Consider the following 24,648-nt stretch of genomic DNA (forward strand, 5'->3'; position numbering starts at 1 on the left):
TGCTCGGTACTCTTGCTTTTACTGGTCAACGCATGGACTTTAGGAGTTGGGATGTAATGTTGCAGCTGGACAGGACATTGCTTAGGCCACTTTTGGAATATGGCATTCAATCCTGGTCTCCTTGCTATAAGAAAGACATTGTGAAACTTGAAAGGGTTCAGAAAGGATTTACAAGAATGTTGCCAGGGTTAGAGTGTTTGCTATAGGGAGAGGCTGAATAGGTTGAGGCTGTTTTTCCTGGAGCATCAGAGGCTGAGGGGTGACCTTATCCAAGTTTATAAAATCATGAGGGGCATGGATAGGGTGAAAAATCAAGGTCTTTTCCCCCGGGTAATGGAGTCCAAAACTAGATGGCATAGGTTTAAGGTGAGAAGGGAAGGATTTAAAAGGGTCCTAAAGAGCAACTTTTTCACACAGAGGATAGTGCGTCTATGGAATGAACTGCCAGAGAAAGTGGTGGAGGCTGTACAATTACAACATTTACAATGGCATCTGGATGGGTATATGAATAGGAAGGGTTTAGAGGAATATGGACCAAATGTTGGCAAGTGTGACTAGATTATTTTTAGGAAATCTGGTCGGTATGCTCAAGTTGGACCAAAGGGTCTGTTTCCTTGCTGCACATCTCTATGACTCTAATTAAGATTGAAATATTAGGATTTCTTTAGGTCCACAAGGTAGACAGCAAGTATTTTACATTACCAACATAAGTATAATAAGCTATTTATGTAGCATAATACCCTGTATGGGGTGTTGCATCACTATCCAGTCGATCATCCAGCACCTCTTTGCCCTTCTCCAGCTCAACAATGAGCGTGTCAATTCGGCTAATCATTCGGTTTACTCTCTTTGTTAATCGTTTGCTAGCTTTGGACTCTTCTACAACAGTCTCCTTTCCAGTTTTGGAAAATTCCTTCTTAATCTCTTCTAAATCCTAGAATGCAATACAAAAATAAAGACACCCTTAATAGAGACTTCAACAAAATCTGTGATCATGTGGCAAAATAGCTAAAGTTAAAGTCACACATTCATCTCATACAAATGATATTTGGAGAACAATCATGTCACAGCAAGCTCAGCAAAGAGTGGGCACATTTACAATAAATTCAGCAACATACACGATAGAAAAGTGCCTCAGTGGATCTCAACAATTCAAAGATAATTCTGTTTCTTTTCGCAAAGTGTTCAGTCCAGTCAGAAATTACTCTTTAATTTGTAAACTCACTTCACTTCAAGTAAATCATTCAAAATTCAATGAGGGCAAATAAATACAAATATTTAATTTTGATAATTACCTCATTATACTCTTGTACATCCCCCTTCAATTCCTCTAGCTCTTCCTTCTCTTTGGTGAGTAGTTTCTTCTGTTCCTTCAACTTGGTGCAAGCATCACTAATCATATCTATTTCCTCTTTTGTAATCTCTTCACCCTGAAAAGTAAGCCAGTGAATCAGTGAATTATAATTTAAAGTTTGAGGACAGTTTCATGTTTGAAATATTAATGGTCTTGTTGAACCAAGATGTTTCAAGGAATATGCAATTACAACCTTTTACTGTATCCTTCAGTTCTAAACTTAAAAGAAAATAACTTGGAAAGCCAACACAGTGAAGCCAACAGATATCTGGGACCAGAGGAATATGGACCCAGGAGCATTTCTGCTTAACCATCGACAGAGGCTGAAAATTAAACAAGGCAGAAAGTTGAATGAATCAAGATGGATGGATAAGTAAATAAATAAAGCACAGAAAGAGAATGAAATAATAAATTGAGAGAAACAAGTCTAACACACAATCTCAACAATTCTGAATATACAGGAAGGAGACGGAATACTTAATTTTTCCTCTTTTAGGGTCAAAGATCAATTGGCTTTTGCATAAACAATTAATTTGTTGTAAGGATAGGCATATTATAAGATTTAACATTTTTGCAACAAGATCACTATACAACCTATATACAAATGTATTCAGTTGTGAAAAATAATTGAGCAGTTGAAGGCAACATTCCATTGTGTGATGCATATGTTGGAGCAAATTCTGGAAATTTGAAATTAAGATGCAGTGCAAATTCAATGTTACTAGCTGATTGGCATGCCAACAACAGTACATATTGTTCACATGATATTATTTTCACAGCAAGACATGAAGAATGGTTTAAATAAATCAAGACATTTCAACTGCAGAGGTGACTGTTTGGAAGTTTACAAAAAACTTACTAAAAGGAATCAAGGGGGTAAACATTAGTGAATATGCCACAAACAAAGCAGAGATTACTAGAAAAATCTGGAGAAGCAAGAAGTATTCCACTGTGCACCTGAAGTGCAGTACCTAAAACCGTATGCAGTACTTGACATGTAGTGTGACTTGACCCATGTGTAACTGTAGCATAACTTGCATCTTTTTGTATTCTGATATTCTATTGCTTTTCAAATTATTGCACGTTGTGTTATGGAGTATTCAAATCTCTCACACAGAGCAATCCTCATGTCAGCCATGTCACCGAAGAGGCAGTACAAATTAAAGAACACAAATAAGCAAGATAGCTGTTTAGCATCTCTACATGTAGTGACAAAGAAGCTTTTAGTAGATAACTACAGTAAGGCTATCCACACAGTATTTTGTACTGGGAAAAATATCAGTGCTAAAATTATGAAAAGCAGATTAGTTTAGAAAACAGTTTAGGCATAAGTGGATTACATAAGCAAATTTGCACATATACGTATACCAAAATACCAAAAATACAGAGATATACACCCAACCTTGATGCACAGATATCTTTGCCATTTCTCAAACTTTGACAGCATGGAAAAACAAATGAGGAAAGTGGCTAAAATGACTCATTATTTGCTCAATGCCAATAAATTCCTCACATCTATTATTATAGTTTCTGGTGCTACTGTTGCACTGCAATGAGAACTGAAAATACATGGCCAAATAGGAATGCTATGCAACCAAAACTTTTCACTTGTGATGGTTTTTCTGCTAATTAAATATTATGTCAAAGCATGAAAGTATATTATTTATCAAAGGTATTTTCTGGAAACAATTTAGGTCATCAGAGTGTTTGATATACATAAAATAGGCGTAACAAATGCATGGGAAAGACTTTTCAAATATTTAAGAACTTCTTGGTATTGTGCAAACTTTTCAGTCAAGTTTTCAATTTACTTGTAACAATTGACTGTTAAAAGTTGTGTGATTTCTTAGTAAAACATTCTTGGAACTTGGATTCTTCTGGTTTTGACTCCTGCCACATGCTTTAACAGTAAAAGCCAGTGCCTTAAACATAACCCTCTCAAAGCAAAGCCTTCTACAGGCTCATTCACCACTTAGCATTGGTGACCGAAAAACAGAATCTTTTGCTTTCACTCACTCCTTTTGGTCAAGGTCCAGTCATGGAATCGTTGTGCTCACCTGTCTAATGACTACTTCTCTCAATGACTTAGCTGGTGCATGCATGAAATGATTGAAAGAAGAAAACAGGCTGTGACACATCTGTGGTTGATGACACCTCTGTAATTCCATCTATTTCATAAGACCACATCCTCTGAACATCCAGGGATTTACTCATGCGGCTGATAAATCAGCTGTAACAGACAGTTACAGACAGACGGTGCTTTGTATGCTTATGAGCACGAAATGCATCTGGGCATCATAGATGATAAGACCATAAGAAATATGAACAAGAATAGACTCTTCAGTGTCTTGATGTTACTCAGCCATTTAGTAGGACCATGGCTGATGTGACATTCCTCATATTCATTTTCCTGCCCTTTACCCATAACCCTCGATACTCTTACTGATCAAGGATGGATCTCTTTCAACCTTAAATATAGTCAAGGACTCGACCCCAGAGCTCTCTTTGGCAAGGAGTTCCAAAGACCAACAATCCTCAAAGAAAAAAAAAATCCATCATCTCAGTCTTAAATTGGTACCTCCTTTTCTGAGACTGTACACTCTGATGAGACTGTCCCATGAAGAGAAATGTCCTCTCAGCATTTGCCCTGTCATGTCCCTTAAGAATCCTATGTTTCAATGAGATCACCTCTCATTCTTCTAAATTCCAATAAGTAGAGTCCAAATCTGTTCAGCCTTGGCTCATAAGACAATCCTCCATACTGAGGATCATTCTCATGAACCTTCTATGAACTGCCTTCCAATAAAAGATATCTTTCCTTAAATATGGGGGCCAAAACTGCTCTCAGTAAATGGGAGCAGTAAACGCAAACATTGTGACATGCATTTTTAAAAAAATTAATTTTGAGGATGAATGTAAACATGGCCAGGTCAGCATTCACTGTCCATCCCAAATTGTCTCGAGGAGGTCGTGGTGAGGTGCCTTGAATGCCTGTTGCCACGTGCTGAAAACACACTTAATGCTGGTCACAATCAACACTCAGATTTTCACCCCCCAACAGAAGAATAGCAATATGGTTCCAAGTCAGGATGGCGTGGGGCTTGGAGAGGAACTTACATGTGGCAGAGCTGCCCTCTGAAGCTTTTGAATTTCTAGTTGTTAGAGGTAGTAGGTTTTGAAGATGCTGCCTCAGACGTCAGTTGTTCCTGTGTATCTGGCAGATGGTACGTATTGCCGCCATTGCGGATTCATACAGAGAGTGCGAATGTCAAAAAATGGTGCCAATCAAATAGGATGCTTTGTCCTGATTGGCATCAAGCTTCTAATGTGTTGTGGGAGCTGTACTAATCCAGGCATGTAGAAAGTGTTCCATTAAAACTTCTGAATTGTACCTTGTAGATGTTGGACAGGCTTTGAGTACTTAGGAGAGTTAATTGCTGCAGAATTCCGGGTCTCTGATCTACTTTTGTAGTCACAGCATCTTTGCATAATAATAAAAAAACAAGAAATTGCTAGAAAAGCTCAGCAGGTCTAAGTTCTGAGGAAGGATCACTCAACCTGAAACATTAACTCTGATTTCCATCTACAGATGCTGCCAGCCCACAATTTTTTAATTTGTCTCTGATTTATAGCATCTGCAGTTCTTTCTGCTTTTATACACCATCTATGCAGCTGGTCGAGTTCAACTTCTGGTCAATGGTAACTGTTAGGATGTGGATCGTGACAGATTCAACTATGGTAATGTCACTGAACATCAAGGAGAGATGGTTGGGCTCTTTTGTTGGAAATAGTCATTATCTGACACTTCTATGGCACAATGTGAATATTATCCAGGTTTTTCCACATTTGGATGGAGACAGTTTCAGTATTTGAAGAGTTACAAATAGCAACTGTGAAGTCAGCAAATATCCCAATTTCTGACCTTATATGAGAGGAAAGGTCATGAATTAATGGTTGGGCAGTGGACATAACCATAGGACATCACTATGAGGAACTCTCCATGATGACAGATAATTGATACCAATTTTTGGAAGTCACCTGCCTTTGTCCCAGGTATGGCTCAAACCAACATATTTTCCCCTCAATTCACAATGACTCCAGTTTTGCTAGGGCTTGATTACTACATAATCAACTATTGCCTTGACATCAAGGGTAGTCATTCTCACTTCACCTTGGGAATTCAGATTCTGTCCATGTTTGAACCATGGCTGTAATGAGATCAGCAGCTGAGTAGACCCAAACTGGATACCATCGAGTATGTGACTGCTGTCTAAGTGCTTGATGGCACGGTCAACAACAGCTAACACGGTGTTGACGTTTGAGAATAAACTGATCAGATAATAATTTAAGCTGATTTATTGTGTGTTTTGTGCATAAGACATGATGCAGGGATCCAGAATTGATCCTTTCAAATTCAGCATGACATGTTTTCAGACAATGGTCATTAATGTATCAGAAACAAAAGCTCTCACTAATATCCTATTATATTGCAAATAGAAAATAAGTTTAAAAAAAACCTTGCTTTCAAGTACTACCTTCCATGACGATTGGAGGTCCCAAAACACTTTACAGTCAACTCAGTATGTCTGAAGTGCAGTCTTTGTGGTGATTTAAGAAATGCAACATAGCAAATGGTGTTGCCCCTGCCATCTTTGATGAGCATGATTCATAATTCACCTTCAATTAGCTGTTTAATTGTACTTAAGCAGCTATGAATACTGGATGCAGCAGGGTTTGATCCGATCTTATCCTTGTGTGATCCTTTACATCCGTTTTTTTGTGTAAAATTTTCAAAGTGAAATATTGACTTATGAGCTGCAAGGATTTACATAAATATACAACCAGCACAAAGTTACATGCTGATGTTTGACTTGATGCCATGAGATTTCAAAGTCTTGTCTCCAAGGTCAATATCGAGGACTTGCAGACCACACACTCTGAGGAATCTATGACATGAGATGAGAAATGATTCATGAAGTATTACTGTGGAATGTGTTTCCACTATCATGGAAAACTTCTCAGTTGTGGAAAAAAGGAAAGGTGAACCCAAACTCAAGTCCCATTCCTTCATATGGAATTTCCCCATTTTCATGGGAACTGGACACATCTCACAAATGTATAGATCATTGAAGCACTTGACTACTTACATCATCAGCTGCCTCTACTCAAGCTGAATTGCAGTAGCCGAAGAATATGAAACCTTTAGTGTGCAGCGTCAATATGATAAAAGTCTGAACCTTGTACATTTTCTTTTGGGTAGAATACATAGAGGCAAGGTGCCTCTTTGATTACAGTCACAGATCATCGTTGAAAAAGGCAAAAATGCCTTTTGAAATTGTTACAAGTAGGTATTTAAAAAGTGCATAAAGTTATGAAATATCAAGCTCATTGGAATGCTCAACAGACTGTCAAAATCTCTTATCCAAACTGCTCAAAGGTAACTGTCAAAACAACAGAAGAATCAAAACAACCTGACAAGAGACTTACAAATGCTACCTTTTAAATCTTTGAAACAATGTCTGCAATTTAAAATCAAAATCATCGCTTGTAACTTCATTCAGCCTAGATAAAAGTTAGAGGTTTACAAAATCATGAGGGGCATGGATAGGATAAATAGACAAATTCTTTTCCCTGGGGAGGGGGAGTCCAGAATTAGAGGGCATAGGTTTAGGGTGAGAGAGGAAAGATATAAGAGAGACCTAAGGGGCAAGGTTGTCACGCAGAGAGTGGTGCGTGTATGGAATGAGCTACCAGAGGAAGTGGTGGAGGCTGATACAATTGCAACACTTAGGAAGCATCTGGATGGGTATATGAATAGGAAGGGTTTGGGGGGATATGGGCCAGGTGCTGGCAGGTGGGAATAGACTGGGTTGGGATATCTGGTCGGCATGGATGAGTTGGACCGAAGGGTCCGTTTCCGTGCTGTACATCTCTATGACTGGATTATAGAATGACTGATTTTAGTTTGACAACACCAAGTGGTTATAGACTCTGAAGTGGGATGTTGTCACTGTGCTTGATGTGAAAAGGGGCACACTTAAATGAAAATGTTTATGGTTATAAAGATATTACACAGTTGAAGAAATGCAAATGCATTAAGTGGGGTTTTAGGAGTGCAATTTTATTTTACAATATGACCTGCAATAGGTTCTTCTTTAAAATTAAGTTTAATGTTATTTCATTTCATCTCTGCACGGTATTACTGACCAGACCCCATCAAAATATTTTTGAAAGGTAGCCTATACCCTAACTTTTTCTTATTTCAAAGGCAGATGTGATGTGCTGTGTTCCAGATGCAATTCAACTGGTCAAACTACTCCACATTAAGAAAAACAATTTATGTAAACACTGTTGTTAAAATATAACCAAAGAAAAGAGGAATTTTGAATAACTGTTGGAAACTTAGAATAATAAATACAGTAACTATTACCAATTAACTGTTCCAATATTGTAACATCACATAAATACATACTTTGGCAAAAAGGCAAATTCTGAAAAACTGACTTTTCTCACAAGTAACCCAGCAGCAGAGAGAAACCCCAGCTTCTAGCTGTAACTGAGAGACAGCAAAGATAGTTTCTACTTCTTCAAGCCCACAACAGCAAGTGCTTAAAGCTAACACTACAAGCTAAAAAAAAATAGATAACCTGGTCTGTGAGAGCTGACCATACCCAACCAGGCTGTCTCCATTGTTCCAGCTTAAAAAAACCCAAGACCTCAAACTGTTCACTTTAGTGGTTTTACATTGTGTATTCTATGTGCAAACAGGCCATTTGGTCTAACAAGTCCACACCGACCCACCGAAGAGGATCCACCCAGGCCCAATCCCCTACTCCTAACACTCTACATTTCCCCTGACTAATACACCTAGCCCACAGATCCCTGAACACGATGGGCAATTTGGCATTGCTAATTCACCTAACCTGCACATCTTTGGACTGTGGGAGGAAACTGCAGCACCCAGAGGAAACCCACGCAGACACTGAGAAAATGTGCAAACTGCACACAGACAGTTGTTAGAGGCTGGATTCAAACCTGGGTCCCTGGCAGATTGTCCCTGTGGTAGGTTGCTTAATACCTCTGCCTTACAACCTCTCTCTGAAAAAAGAAAAAGGAAGCATACATAAGGTATAGGCAGCTAAGAACAGAACGGGCCCTGGAGGAATATCCGAAGAGTAGGACAAGGCTTAAACAAGGACTCAAGCGGGCTAAAAGGGGTCATGTAATAGCTTTAGCAAACAGAATTAAGGAAAATCCCAAAGCATTTTATTGTTACATAAGCAACAAGCGGGTAACTAGAAAAAGGATTGGTCCACTAAAAGATAACGAAGGAAGGCTGTGCGCCGAATCTGAGAGAATGGGTGAGATTCTGAATGATTACTTTGCGTCAGTGTTCACTGAGGAGAGGAACATGATGAATCGTGAGATTGGAGATAGAAGTTTGATTAGTCTGGATCACATTGGCATAAGTAGGGAAGATGTGTTGGGTATGCTAGAGGTTATTAAGGTGGACAAATCCCCAGGACTGGATGGGATCTATCCCAGCTTCCTGAGGGAGGTGGGAGAGGAAATAGCTGGGGCCCTGTCAGATATCTTTGTGGCATCCTTAAATACAGGTGAGATGCCGGAGGACTGGAAGGTTGCTCATGTTGTCCCGCTGTACAAGGAGGGTAGTAGGGATATTCCGGGAAACTGCAAACTGTAAGCCTAACGTCGGCGGTGGGAAGCTGCTGGAGAGGGTGCTGAGAGATAGGATCTATTTATATTTAGAAAAGAATGAGCTTATCAATGAGAGGCAACATGGTTTTGTGAGGGGGAGATCATGCCGTACCAACTTAATAGAGTTCTTCGAGGAAGTGACCAAGTTGTTAGATAAAGGAAGGGCTGTTGATGTCAAAAACATGGACCTTAGTAAGGCGTTTGATAAGGTTCCCCATTGTAGACTAATGGAGAAAGTGAAGTCACATGGTGTGCAGGGTGTTTTAGCTAGGTGGATAAAGAACTGGTTGAGCAACAGAAGACAGTAGTAGTAGTAGTAGTTGAAGGGAGTTTCACGAAATGGAGAAAGGTGACCAGTGGTGTTCCACAGGGACCAGAATTGGGGTCACTGTTGTTGTAACATACATAAATGATCGAGAAGAGGACACTGTTGGTATGATCAGCAAGTTTGCAGATGACACAAAGATTGTTAAGAGTAGCAGAAAGCATAAGGGACTGTTAGAGAATACAGGAGGATATAGATAGACTGGAGAGTTGGGCGGAAAAATGGCAGGCTTTCAATCCAGACAAATGTGAGGTGATGCATTTAGGCAAGTCTAATTCTGGAGTGAATTATACAATGAATGGAAGAGCCTTGGGAAAGGTTGATGGGCAGAGAGTGCAGGTCCATTGTACCCTGAAGGTTGCTGCACAGGTGGATAGAGGGTCAAGAAGACATATAGTATGCTTGCCTTCATTGGACGGAGTATAAGAGCTTGCAAGTCATGTTAAAATTGTACAAGACATTGGTTCGGCCACATTTAGAATACTGTATACAGTTCTGGTCACCACATTACCAAAAGGATGTGGAAGCTTTGGAGAGGGTGCAGAGAAGATTTACAAAGATGTTGCCTGGTATGGAAGGTGCAAGCTATGAAGAGAGGTCGAGTAGGTTAGGTTTATTTTCACGAGAAAAAAGGAGATGGGGGGGAACCTGATTGAGGCTTACAAAATCATCAAGACAGAGACAAGCTTTTTCCTAGGTTGAAGATTCAATAACGAGAGGTCATGCTTTCAAGGTGAGAGGTGGAAAGTTTAAGGGGGATACACGCGGCAAGTACTTTATACAGAGGGCGGTGGGCATTTGGAACTCGTTGCCAGCAGAGCTGGTAGAGGCAGGTACAGTAGATTCATTTAAGATGTGTCTAGACAGATGCATGAATAGGTGAGGAGCAAAGGGTTACAAATGCTTAGGAATTGACCGACAGGTTTAGGCAGTACATTTGGATCGGCTCAGGCTTGGTGGACCGAAGGACCTGTTCCTGGGCTGTAAATTTTCTTTGTTCTTTAAAACAACCTCTTAAAGACACAGCCTCATCACAATGGGTCTAGAAGTCTAGAATTTGGCGAAGTTAGCTTGGCAATTTTTGGCAAAAAGAATGGTGAGGTCAATTAACAGATTGTGCATTTTGTCATTTCCAAAGTAATGCCAGATGGTCCGCCTATTTTTATTGTTAAAAAAGTTGAGTTTTCTGCAGCAGTCCAATATGATCCAGTGATCTGTCAGGCTGGTTTGGAAGTCAGATTAAGAGTTCAGCAGCTAGCTCTGATTGTGGAGTCACAGATAGGGTAGATCATGTTATAATGGCAGGTTTCCATTCTTCAAGGACATTAGTAGGCTAGCCTAGTTTTTAAAATAAATAATAGTTTTCATAGTCGCCAGTACTAGTGCACAATCCTTAATCCAAAGGACCAGCTGGTTTTCGGAATTTATAATTTTTCAAATTTCAGAATAAGTGACAGTTTAATGGTGAAATTTTTAAAAATCTTCCCGAAGAACAGACATACTGAGAGTAAAACGGGCCCTGAAACTGAATTGAGGCCTGCCAGTGCTGGGTCACCCCCCCATGTTGCATCAGAGTGACACGCATTGAGTGGGTGTAGTGTTGGGTTAATTGTTTGCAGGTTATACAACCTTGTTAATAAGAACAAAAAACTTCACAAAAAAAAACTTCAGACTTTGGAGCTTTCTGGATTTTGGCTAAAGGGCTATCTACCTGTACTAAAAAAAAAGCATTTCATTTCAAATTTATTAATCACATTATAATTTCAACAGTAATTGCATTGTGGTTTGAACTTTTCCCACAAGGCATTAGCCCAGTCTGCTGTATTACTAGTCTAGTAACATATCTACGATAATACCAAATGCCTTTTAATTCCAAAACTTACACCAAGAAACTTAAAAAACTTGTGTAGCCTTGTTCAATTTTATTTTCAGAAAAGAAGAACAGCATTTACTTTGTACTTTATATAGTTAAAGCATAATTAAAACACTCTCGTTAACTTAGTTGGGGCAACAATCGAACTTGGATAAAAGAGAAAAATTATGGAGTCAGAGATGTATAGCACGGAAACAGGCCCTGCAGTCCAACCCATCCATGCCAACCAGATATTCCAACCTCATCTAGTCCCACTTGCCAGAATCTGGCCCACTTCCTTCCAAACCCTTCCTATTCATATACACCCACTCAGATGTCTTTTAAATGTTGCAATTGTACCAGCCTCCACCACTTACTCTGGCAGCTCATTCCATACACGTACCAGCTTCTGCGTGAAAAGGTTGCCCCTTAGGTTTCTTTTATATCTTTCCCCCCTCACTCTAAACCTATATCCTCTATTCTGGACTCCCACACCCCAGGGAAAAGACTTTGTCTACTTATCCTATCCATGTCCCTCGTGATTTTATAAATCTGTATACGGTCACCCCTCAGCCTCTGACACTCCAGGGAAAACAGCCCTAGTCTAATTAACCTCTCGCTATACCTCAAACCCTCCAACCCTGGCAACAGCCTCGTAAATCTTTTCTGAACCCTTGCAAGTTTCACATCTTTCCAATAGGAAAGAGACCAGGTCTGCACCGCAATATTCCAAAAGAGGCCTAAACAATGTCCTGTCCAGCCATAGCATGACCTCCCAACTCCTGTGCTCAGTACTCTGACCAATAAAGGAAAGCATACCAAACGTCTTCTTCACTATCCTATCTACCTGTGACTCCACTTTCAAGGAACTATGAACCTGCACTCCAAGGTCTCTTTGTTCTGCAACGCTCCCTGGGACCTTACCATTAAGTGTATATGCCCTGCTAAGATTTGCTTTCCCAAAATGCAGCACCTCGCATGTATCCACATTAAACTCCATCTGCCATTCCCCAGTCCACTGGCCCATCTAATCATGTCCCGCTGTAATGAGAGGTAACCTTCTTCGCTGTCCTCCAATTTTGATGTCATCGACAAACTTACTAACTATACTTCTTTTGCTCACATCCAAATCACGTATATAAATGAGGAAAAGTAGTGGACCCAGCACTGATCCTTGTGGCACTCCATTGGTCACAGGCCTCCAATCTGAAAAACAACCATCACCATCCGTCTTCTACTTTTGAGCCAGTTTTGTATCCAAATGGATAGTTCTCCCTGTATTCTGGGATATCTAACCTTACTAACCAATCTCCCATGGGGAACCTTGTCGCACGCCTTACTGAAGTCCATATAGATCATGTTTCCGTAAACTCGGTAAAGAAAAGGATCATTGTGCAGCTAAGCCCAGAGACATTCATGACACAGTTGCTGATTATACTTGGCATATTTGTGCTTTGAAATATTATATGAAATGAAGGGATTGCTTGTTAAACTAACTTCATAGATTTTATGCCAACACAGCTTGAGAGATTTCAGATCGGAAAACAAACTAAATTGTTACTAGGACACTATGTTGACACACCTTTAAAAGCACCAAAGCAAATGTAAAAAAGATAAACAACCTTGACATTAAAACCTACCTTAATTCCTTCTAACACAGGGGCTGGATCTTTCAAGGTCTCAGAATGCATTGTCAAGTCTACATTAGCCAATTCCTGCTCTGCATCGACAGTATTCTGGCTTTGCTTTACGCTGACAACTGCTGCTTCCAGATCCACTGCTGACTCTATTTCCTTCTGTGATAGAAAATCAAGAGAAATAGCACATGTATTTATCTATTCATGGAAGCCTGAATATTTGTAATTCGGCATTTCAGTCACTATTGTCACTCAATTCCAGACCTCCAGTATCTTGGTTCAAGCAAAGACAAAAAGAGCTAATTCTAAAGCTGAGGTGACATTGACTGCCACAGCATTTGATAAGTATGGTAGTAAGAAGGCTATCAAAGTTGAAGTCAATAAAAATTAAGGGAAAGTTTTCCACTGGTTGGAGCCATGCCAATTACAAAGGAAGATGGTTGTATTTGCTAGAGGCCAATCACCACTCCAAAGAATGTCACAGGAGTCCCTCTGGGTAATGTGCAAGGCCAAACCATCTCCAGCTGCCTCAAAGTTCATCAAAGTCAGGTGTGGGGATGGTTGTTGAGGTTTACACTGTTCAGTATCATTTGCTACTCCTCAGATACTGAAACAATTTGCAAATGGAAGACCTGGATAACATTTAAGCTTGTGCGAAGAATTAACTAACATTCATGCAAAACATATAATTTCCTACAATCAGGCAATCTATCCACTTTCTGTTGACAGTGAATGGCATTATTGTTGCCAAATCTCCCAACCATTAATATCCTTGGCCAGTAACTGAACTTAACCTGATTTACGAATAGGTAAAGGTAAAACAAACATTGCTGCTAGCTCTTTAGAAAGAGATGTCATGTGATGGTTTAACCTGAGGGTTACCAAGCCTCAGGAAGGGGAACAGTTGAGAAAGTGAGTCCTTCACAGTAATCTCAGCCATTGTGGAAAGTGAACACACATTTTTGGCATCGCACTGCTATACCAGCTATATAGCCAACGAAGCAAACTCACTCTCAGCCTTATAAAGATTCTAGCTACAATAACAGAGAGGCTAGGAATTCCCCCTGAAGAAGATGTCTATCCAACAACTACAAAGGTGCAAGTCATGAGTTTGTCAGAATACTTGATAAATGTCTGGATGGGAGCAGCTCAATACGAGAAAACAGACATCATCCAGGACAAAGCAGCCTATTTGAGTCAGAGTCAGATGTACAGCACAGAATTAGACCCCTCGGTCCAGTTGACTGACATTACATCCATCTCCATTCATATTAAAAACTTCAGCAAATATTCACCATTGCTCACCTGCCATCACATCTTGTAATCTAATTTCCTAATTATTTTACTTACTTTGCTCCTTGTATTTATAAAATTGCTTTCAGTTATGAGCTTTCAGAGTGCTGTTCCTTCGTCAGGTGAAGTCAGACTGTTGGACTATAACTTGGTGCCTTGTGACTTCTAACTTTATCCACCCTAGTCCAACATTGGCACTTCCACATTATGGTTTTTATTTATGTTTGATACTTCAGTTTTGGATATGTACATTTTTCTTGATCGCAATGGGAGTGAATAATTGCTTGTTTCAGTGCTTCTTGTTGTGGGATAAACTTCGGGCAGAACACAGCAGGGAAAAACTCGATAGAAAAATACTGCAGATATTTGAGGCTGAAATAAAAACAAATTGCTGGACATACACAAAAGTCTATCAGCATTTTTGGAGATGGAAACAGTCTCCATGTTTTGACTCAAATAACTCATGCGTTTTCAAATAATGTAATGGGAACTATTGCAGGACAATTGGGGCCTTGTTTTAATATCACATCTGAAAGACAGCACCTCAGTAGCATTTTGTAACATTAACCTACAACTTGTGCTCAAAAGTCAATAACTTAGACTCCAATGTGTTGTGTGTTACCATCAAGTCCACATTGAAATATAAAATTCCACATGACAGAAAAAACACGTTTTTAAAAACTTCATTCTTTCAGAAGATAGGATATTGCTGACTTGGCTAGCAATGTTGCTCAGCCCTAAATGGCCTCGATTGGCCTAGTGGATTTACATAGGAGACAACCAACAGTCAGCTACTTTGCTATGGGTCTTAATTTACATGTACGTCAGACCAGGTAAGGATGGAAGATTTTCTTTCCTTGCTGAGTCAGTCGAGTTTTAGTTTTACTCTAGTTTAGTTTTATCTTCCAGATTGATAAACTGAAATTTAATTTCCACTAGCTGCCATGATGAGATTTTAAACCATGCCCCTTCCCAGAGTCTGAGCCACTTTATTAGGAGTGCAATGACATTAGTGCTGCACCATCTCCCTCAAAGAGATCTTAAATTAAAATACATCGTGTAAATTAAACTTTATAATGGAATTCTAGCTACTTTGTCATATTGTAGCCATCTTTTTGAGTAATTTCAGAATTGATCAGTCTTGTCAAAAACATATACTGTTTAAATTTGAATTGTTGAAAACCTGGGAAGTCCTCATTCACAACATTATGCTAAATGCAAAGTATGTTAAGACTATAAATTTAATACTTACGCTGGCTTCAACCTGTAAGCTTTCTTTAGCTTTTTCTGCAGCTTCTGCCATACGTTCCATCTCTCGCTCCTGGTTCTCCCTCTTGATGGCTGCCTCTTCTTCTAAGGTTGCTTCCAATTTAGCTTTATTATCCACTTTATCACATTCAACTTCCGCTACTTTGACTTGCGCTTCCTTTGCCTGGAATAAAAGATCAGATGAAAGGAGTCAGATGGCAGCCCCTCTCATCACTCTTAGATGCTTCAGATTGTGCTTGGACTAAGAACAGAAATGGTAAGATGACAAAAATGCTTCAAATAACATAGCACATTCAGCTCTTTTACATGTAAAAAATGAAATGTTACTTTCAGATTTGCGTTTCATTTCATCCAAAGTTCATTTTGATTTTACCAAGCAATTTTTTTTTGTGATAGACAAGCATCTACATCCTCACAAAATTTCTGTCATGAACAAGGTCTGCCATTTACTCAAGCAACACATGCAAATTTGACAGTCCAGTTCAGTGAAGACCTTGCATCCATAAATCAAAGCCAACTAACTCACTTCCTTTCTAACAGTACCGATTGGGCTGCTTATATAAAATGACAAAATACTTCAATTACAACATCGAGCTGTCTTAATACCGCTAAGTGTTTGAACATATCGTTTCCACATGATTGTAAACAAAATGATAGCATTCCATCTCTTAAGACATGGGAGCATAAATTAGGCCTTTCAGCCCATCAAGACTGCTCTGCCATTCAACCCTATTTTTCTGCTTTCTCCCCATAATCTTTAATCCCCTTGGTAATCAAGAACTTATCTGACTTAAATGTACTCGAAGACCTGGCCTCCACAGCCTTCTGTGGCAATGAATTCCAGAGATTCACCACTCAGAGCTTCAGAAGCAATCATCCCAACACCCACAAATGGAGTTGCATCAAGACATCATTTCAACGAGGTTCATCACATTGCAGCACCCAAGAACTACAAAAAGCAGAAGAAAAATGTCTATACAGTGTTTTCAAGAAAAACGGGTACCCAATGAATACAATCTGCCAATTTCTCAGAACAAACCCAAACAAGCACAGACAATGCAACCAAAAATGATAGCCACATTACCTTACATCAAAGACATATCAGAAATTACTTCCAGACTACTCAGACCCCTTGGCATCATGGTAGCCCACAAACCTACCAACACACTTAAACAGTGACTAATGAACTTAAAGGATCCATTAGATACCACCAGCAAAACTACCATCATTTACAAGATACCATGCAAAAACACTGCATCTGACAAACTAGCAGGAAACTTGCCACCAGGATACATGAACACCAACTGGCCACCAAAAGACATGACCCATTATCACTAGTTTCTATACATTACAGACAAAGAAGGACACTACTTGGACTGGGACAACACACAGATCCTCAGACAGGTGTAAAATTGACTAATGGACAGAAAACAGAGGAGTGATGAACAATTGCTTTGCAGATTGTGCGCAAGCATATAGTAGTGTTTTGGAGGGTCAGGAATCAGAATGCTCTTTTTTATATATATCTCACACACGTGGTGCAGAATCCTGTTGACATTTCCAAAAGACAAACAGCTGGCTTGCTGTTATACTCAACATGTCACTAGGCGGATTAAAACCCCATTCCTCCAAAAGGTGTCTGAACAGTTTTATTAAAAATTCCTAAAGTCTATTAATTCAAATTCTTGTGTTACAGTGGTAATGCCCACATCTCTGGGCTAGAAATTCCAGTTCAAGTCCAACTTATCCCATAGGCATGTCATAAACATGCTTGAACAAAATAATATGCAATTTAGTCATCAACCATCATTACTGGAGCAATTGGCAAAGTTTCAAAAGTTTTTAAAAAAATTTCCTTATTCATCCACAGACACAGGCATCACCGACAAAGTCAGTGCTCATTGCCAATCCCTAATTGCCGCAGAAGGCAGTGGTAAGCTACGTTCTGGAGCTGCTGGAATCCATTGGGGGTGGGGGAAGGGTGGTGAGGCATGATGCAGTTCAAAAAGGGAGTTCCAGGAATTTTACCAAGCCACTGTGAATGAATACTGGTACAGTTCCAATTCATGACAGCATGGGGCTGGGAGGAGAACTTGCTGGTCGTGATGTTCCCATTCATTTCCTGTCTTTTTCTTCCTCCTCGACAGTCGGAGATTGCAAGCTTATTATTTGAAATTATATACACTTGCATCAATAGTATTAATGACTTGGACTTCACGAAGAGGGAACAACGTAGTAGTTTGGTGATAATACAAAAGACCCAGATCTAACAGATAGTCAGGATGGCAGCAACAGACTTCAGGACTGCATTGACAGACCAATGAAATTGCCAGATATTACAGAAAAAGAAAATCCTGCAGAGAAATGGAACGTGTTGGAATTTAGGAGGGAGAATGAGAAGCAGCTCCATTTTTTTTATTATTTAAAGGGACGTAGACTTCAAAGGCAAGGTGATTACCAGCATGGTGGCACAGTGGTTAGCACTGCTGCCTCACAGCACCAAAGACCTGGGTTCAATTCCCGCCTCAGGCAACTGGCTGTGCGGAGTTTGCACGTTCTCTCTCTATCTGCATGGGTTTCTTCTGGGTGCTCCGGTTTCCTCCCACAGTCCAAAGATGTGCAGGTTAGGTGAATCAGCCATGCTAAATTGCCCGTAGTGTTAGGCAAAGGGGTAAATGTAGGGGTCTGGGTGGGTTGCACATCAGCGAGTCGGTATGGACTTGTTGAGCCGAAGGACCTGTTTCCACACGAAGTAATCTAATCTAATTCTTAGCACAACCTTAATAGACTATTTCAGAGCACAATTAAGCATGAACCAAATTTCTCCAACATGGCGTCACATGAAGGCCAGACCAAGTAAGGATTGCTAACTTCCTTTCCTAAAGTGCATTAAATAATTAGATAAGCTTTTACACTATCAATTAATGCTTCACTGTCACCACTGATGACTAGCTTTATATCAGAGATTCATTAACTTAACAAATTCTACCAATTGCCATGGTGGGATTTGAATCCATGTCCCCAGAGAATTAGCCTGGGCCTCTAGATTACTCTTTCAGCAATATTACCAGTAACATCTAAATTGAAACGATAAAATGATATAACACGATGCACAAAGAGATACACTGTTGGGTTTTGGTAAAGAAGTCATTGAAGGTAATGGGAAAAGTTTGCAAAGACAACGGAGATCCTTCATTTTTAAAATCATGGCAGCAAAAGCAAAAGTAAGAAAGTGATGTGAAACCTTCACTAAAAAGACTATACTGAATTACATGGCCACCTCTGACCTTAAAATGGTAAAAATATCAAAGCAAAGGTGCAAAGGAACCTTACTCGAATTATACCATGGTTGAAATACTTTAGTTGCATGGAAACAATGGAGAAACTGGGATTTTTCTCCTTAAAAGTTTAAAAATAGTGCAGAGAGATTAGACAGGGTGCTCAAAATCACGTCAGGTTGTAAAAGAGTAAATAAGGAGAAATTGTTTCCAGTGGCAAAATGATTAGTAACAAGAGGACTCCAATTTAAGGTCACTGGTAAAAAGAACAAGAGATGAGAGGAAGAAAGAATTGAAATATAAAAAAGCATTCTGATTCCTGACCCTCCGAAGCACTACTATATGCTTGCACAGAATCTGCAAAACAACTGTTCATCACTCCTCTGCTTTCTGTCCATTAGCCAATTTTACACCCATGCAGCTAATGTTGCTTTTAATCTTGTTGGATTATTTGCATGGAATTTGAAACAACCTACAATGTATTAAATGCTACGATAGCATAGAAGATTGCACAGAGTCATCAGTTGGGGTAATGGAAGTAAAATCAATAATTTCCAGAAAACAATTTCGATTAATATCCAAGGGAACACTAACAAAACTACAGGGAAACTGTACAGGAGGGACTAACTAGATACCCTCTTTCAAACCATGAGCGCAGGTACAATGGATTGAATATTTTTATTCAATGGGTTTTATTTTTGGAGTTTAGTGTATGGAATGCAGGTCAAGAAGTGGCTGTCAACTGAACATCACCATCATTGGTTAAAGAAAATTTAAAAGACTTTGAATCCCTACAGTGCGGAAAGAGGCCATTCGGCCCAATACGTCCACACCGACCTCCGAGAAGCAACCCACCCAGACCCATTCCCCTACATTGACCCTGACTAATGCATTTAACCCTGAACACTAAGGGCAATTTAGTATGACCAATGCAGCCAAACAGCACATGTGTGGATTTGAAAAGCACATTCAAGATGAAGTTTCAGGTCTCTGTATTTTTCAAACACATAATTCCAAATTAAAAAAAAGGAATCTTTAGAATTGCCTTTTGAAGGGCCAGAGGACTGATTTGTGCATTTCTGCTATGCAGATTAAGCTTGTCTGAACAGGATTAAAAAGGGTCAATATATACTTGAAATAGTTCAATGATGGGAGACATAGCAAACAAATATTCTGCATCAGTGTTTACTGATGTTTACTGTGGAGAAGGACATGGAAGATAAAGAATGTGGGGAAATAGATGGTGACATCTTGAAAAATGCCCATACTACAGAGGAGGAAGTGCTGGAATTTTTGAAATGCATAAAAGTGGATAAATCCTCAGGACATGATCAGATGTACCCGAGAACTCTGTGGGAAGTTAGGGAAATGATTACTGGGCCTCTTGCTGAGATATTTGTATCATCGATAGTCACAGGTGAGGTGCCAGAAGACTTGAGGTTGGCTAATGTGGTGCCACTATTTAAGCAGGGTGGTGAGGAAAAGCCAGGGAACTATAGACCGGTGAGTCTGATGTCAGTGGTGGGCAATTTGTTGGAGGGAATCTTTGGGTAGTGGGAAGAAAACAGAGCACCTGACATTAGTAACAGCCAAAAACATAACGCTGCACAAAATGATGATTAAAATGTAATTGCATCCAACACTTCTTAAGCACAAAAACAAAGAATACTTGAAGATTTAGTATTAAACTATTGCTTAAATATGCAGTTCTAACATAGGCAAATCACTTACCACACTATCTGGCAACGTCTGTAAAGTTGTTGTAAGCTGATCAGCAGGTGAAAGGGTATCTGGAAGGAACATAGCCCTGGACAAAAGCAAGAGTGATGTTGGAATCTGCTGGTTCAGATGGAGCTCCAACCACTGCAAGAAAAAGACAGCAGGCTTTAGTTAAAACACAAGAATATTTTAAGCAGAATAAACGAACACACTCGTGTGTTAGTTGGTACACTTCTCAACTAAATACTTCAAAAACGTCTAACCGAAGAGTAAAAATTCAACAATTAAAGTGTGGTATAATATTGACTTCTTGGACTTCAAAATTTACTTACTACTCAGATAAAAAGGCCACGTTTTTGTGTATGTTCAAATTCATTTTTACTTATAGGGGTGCTAGTAGCTTTTAAAATTATTGCGAGCAAATTGTGTCTGCATAACTGACACACTGACAGTATGAAATTTTACAACATTCTTTATGTGGGTGCCAGATTAAAAAATGTAGGCTGAAAATCAATACAGAATGGGTTAGTGTTAAAATATGTGAGAGCTCTTTGCCTCATTAATTTCTCAGGTGAACCTTTGAGCTACAGTTCGATTCTGAACAGGCACAGGGAGAAAGGGGCTTACTCTTAAGGATAATCTAACTTCTAAGAATTATTTGAGTAAATTTGCCAAACACTTGTTTGATGATTCTTTCAAAACCATTTTTCTCCAAGTCCAGTTACCTTTTGTAAATCTCACGCAGCATATTTTTAAAATATATTCCTTTAGCTTCCTTATTATGCATATGGTCCTCATAGACCTCTTCAATTTTAGTAGCTGACCTCTTCACTTACTCAAAGCTTCCCAAGATAGTTGTAACTTCATCCTTTATGAAAATTGTACAGTAGATAACTGGCACAAGTGCATGAAAGAAAAACACTCTCAACATTTACTCAGTTACTATTCAGGATTGGTGTATAGGATTTCCCTTCAAGAAACTGGGGTGTAACCGTGACAGTGAAATCCATGTTTAGATAAATTTAACATTGCTAATTTTTGGTTACTTTTTCAAAACACAGTCTTGGGTTACAGGTCATGACACCATTACTGATAATTAAAAATAATAGCAATGATTTGCCTACTTGCTTAAGTTGCTCTTGTAAGCGTGCTTCAGTCACCCCTAGTGCTCTCATTCCCCGGGTCCGGCAAGCTGCCTGCAGCTCATTTACATTCAGTGTATTTACTCCTTCTGTTGCAATCAACTGTAGGCAAAACAGATTGAGATTTTCCAGTTTAAACAAACCATCCAAAGCAAGCAAAACAAATCCAACTGAACTGCAACATAAAGGTAAATCAACAGAGAATGGGCGGAGGTGTTAGAATAAACGTTCATCAACCTGAAAAATTAACACCGTCTCCACAGACGCCACCCGAGTAGCTGACTATTTGCCAATATTTCATTTTCAACCACAATATTAATTTATGATAGGTACCGGAATGGATGGTTCCCCAAGCAAGAACGCCTTGGGCTTATGAGTAGGAGAGAGATAGCCAGCAAGTAAATCCTTGGATGAATGCTCACGCTTGAAAATATGAATTATATTTAAATTGAGAACATAGATTTATGATTGTTCTATTCAAATAAAATCTGGATCCTGGACTACTTTAATTTGAGAAGTCGTCCATCAAGGTGAAGCTAATGCACAGAAGTCAATTAATTAAGTTCAGTTTCATAAAGTATGTTTAATTTTGTTTGATAAAACAAGTGAGGATTCAAAATGCATTCTGTTTAATGGTCGCCAATGTGCAACACCTATATACCACTGTTCTCCTGCACTTAGCTTTATATCACAGAACATGGACATGCAGCCTTTTAAAGGACAAAAAAGCAAGCTCACATCAAACAGTCTTTTACAGGTCAATAGTATACCTCTCTTACCCTTAACCAATAAGCAAAAATGATTTTCAAAACTATTCTATTAACAAGAAACCTTAAAAATGACAGCTTAATGTTCCAGAATACAAATGCTACAGGAAGGATAGAAATGGAGGCAAGAGAGGAAGGGGAATGGCATTTTTGATGAGGGATAGCATTACAGCTGTGCTGAGGGAGGATATCCCCAGAAATACATCCAGGGAGGTTACTTGGGTGGAACTGAGAAATAAGAAAGACATGATCACCTGATTGGGATTGTATTATAGACCCCCTAATAGTCAAAGGGAAATTGAGAAACAAACTTGTAAGGAGGTCTCAGCTATCTGAAGTTATGGTTGGGGATTTAAATTTTCCAAACACAGACTGGGACTGCCATTGTGTTAAGGGTTTAGATGGAGAGGAATTGGTTAAGTGTGTACAAGAAAACTCTCTGATTCAGTATGTGGATGTACCTACTAGAGAAAGTGCAAAACTTGACCTACTGTTGGGAAATAAGGCAGGGTAGGAGACTGAGGTGTCAGTGGGGGAACACTTTGGGGCCAGCAACCATAGAACATAGAACATAGAACAATACAGCACAGAACAGGCCCTTCGGCCCACGATGTTGTGCCGAACATCTATCCTAGATTAAGCACCCATCCATGTACCTATCCAATTGCCGCTTAAAGGTCGTCAATGATTCTGACTCTACCACTGCCACGGGCAGCGCATTCCATGCCCCCACCACTCTCTGGGTAAAGAACCCACCCCTGACATCTCCCTATACCTTCCACCCTTCACCTTGAATTTATGTCCCCTTGTAATACTCTGTTGTACCCGGGGAAAAAGTTTCTGTCTACTCTATCTATTCCTCTGATCATCTTATAAACCTCTATCAAGTCACCCCATATCCTTCGCGGTTCCAACGAGAAAAGGCCGAGAACTCTCAACCTGTCCTCGTACGACCTATTCTCCATTCCAGGCAACATCCTGGTAAATCTTCTCTGCACCCTCTCCAAAGCTTCCACATCTTTCCTAAAGTGAGGCGACCAGAACTGCACACAGTACTCCAAATGTGGCCTAACCAAAGTCCTGTACAGCTGCAACATCACTTCACGACTCTTGAATTCGATCCCTCTGCTAATGAACGCTAATACACCATGGGCCTTCTTACAAGCTCTATCCACCTGAGTGGCAACTTTCAAAGATCTATGTACATAGACCCCAAGATCCCTCTGTTCCTCCACCTGACTAAGAACTCTACCGTTAACCCTGTATTCTGCATTCTTATTTGTTCTTCCAAAATGGACAACCTCACACTTGTCAGGGTTGAACTCCATCTGCCACTCCTCAGCCCAGCTCTGCATCATATCTAAGTCCCTTTGCAGCCGACAACAGCCCTCCTCACTGTCCACAACTCCACCAATCTTCGTATCATCTGCAAATTTACTGACCCACCCTTCGACTCCCTCATCCAAGTCATTAATAAAAATAACAAACAGCAGAGGACCCAGAACTGATCCCTGCCGAACTCCACTTGTAACTGGGCTCCAGGCTGAATATTTACCATCTACCACCACTCTCTGACTTCGACCGGTTAGCCAGTTTTCAATCCAATTGGCCGAGTTTCCCTCTATCCCATGCCTCCTGACTTTCCGCATAAGCCTTCCTTGGGGAACCTTATCAAATGCCTTACTAAAATCCACGTATACGACATCCACTGCTCTACCCTCATCCACATGCTTGGTTACCTCCTCAAAGAACTCAATAAGACTTGTAAGGCAAGACCTTCCCTTCACAAATCCGTAATTCTATTTGTTTTAAAATAGTGATGGAAAAGGATAGGCCAGATCTAAAAGTTAAAGTTCTAAATTGAAGAAAGGCTAATTTTGATGGATTTAGGCAAGAATTTCCAAAGGCTGATTGGGGGCAGATGTTTGCAGGTGAAGGGACAGCTGGAAAATGGGAAGCCTACAAAAATGAGCTAACGGGAATCCAGAGAAAGTATATTCCTGTCAGGGTGAAAGGGAATGCTGGTAGGTATAGGGAATGCTGAACGAATAAAGCAATTGAGGGTTTGGTCAAGACAAAGAAGGAAGCATATGTAAGGTATAGACAGGATACATTGAGTGAATCCTGAGAAGAGTAAAAAGGCAGGAGGGGGGAAATCAGGACAGCTAAAAGGGGACATGAGATAGCTTTGGCAAATAGAATTAAGGAGAAGCCAAAGGGTTTTTACAAATACATTAAGGGCAAAAGGGTAACTAGGGAGAGAACAGGACCCTCAAAGATCAGCAAGGCGGCT

General features: G+C 39.8%; 1 protein-coding gene across 2 annotated transcripts in view; it reads right to left on the reverse strand.

The window, feature by feature from the left end:
- letm1 (leucine zipper-EF-hand containing transmembrane protein 1) overlaps window positions 1–24,648 on the reverse strand; it is an 87,923-nt gene that overhangs the window by 9,763 nt on the left and 53,512 nt on the right. For both annotated transcript variants that reach the window (XM_060846486.1, XM_060846410.1), the window contains exons 7-12: window positions 21,571–21,690; window positions 20,459–20,590; window positions 15,433–15,612; window positions 12,891–13,046; window positions 1,296–1,430; window positions 741–934 (exon numbers count right to left, since the gene is read on the reverse strand). In XM_060846486.1, the coding sequence (XP_060702469.1) occupies window positions 741–934; window positions 1,296–1,430; window positions 12,891–13,046; window positions 15,433–15,612; window positions 20,459–20,590; window positions 21,571–21,690 (917 nt within the window). The remainder of the gene's footprint in view (window positions 1–740; window positions 935–1,295; window positions 1,431–12,890; window positions 13,047–15,432; window positions 15,613–20,458; window positions 20,591–21,570; window positions 21,691–24,648) is intronic.

The sequence above is a fragment of the Hemiscyllium ocellatum genome, chromosome 1, assembly GCF_020745735.1.
Source record: "Hemiscyllium ocellatum isolate sHemOce1 chromosome 1, sHemOce1.pat.X.cur, whole genome shotgun sequence".
In the NCBI taxonomy this organism is placed as follows: Eukaryota; Metazoa; Chordata; class Chondrichthyes; order Orectolobiformes; family Hemiscylliidae; genus Hemiscyllium; species Hemiscyllium ocellatum.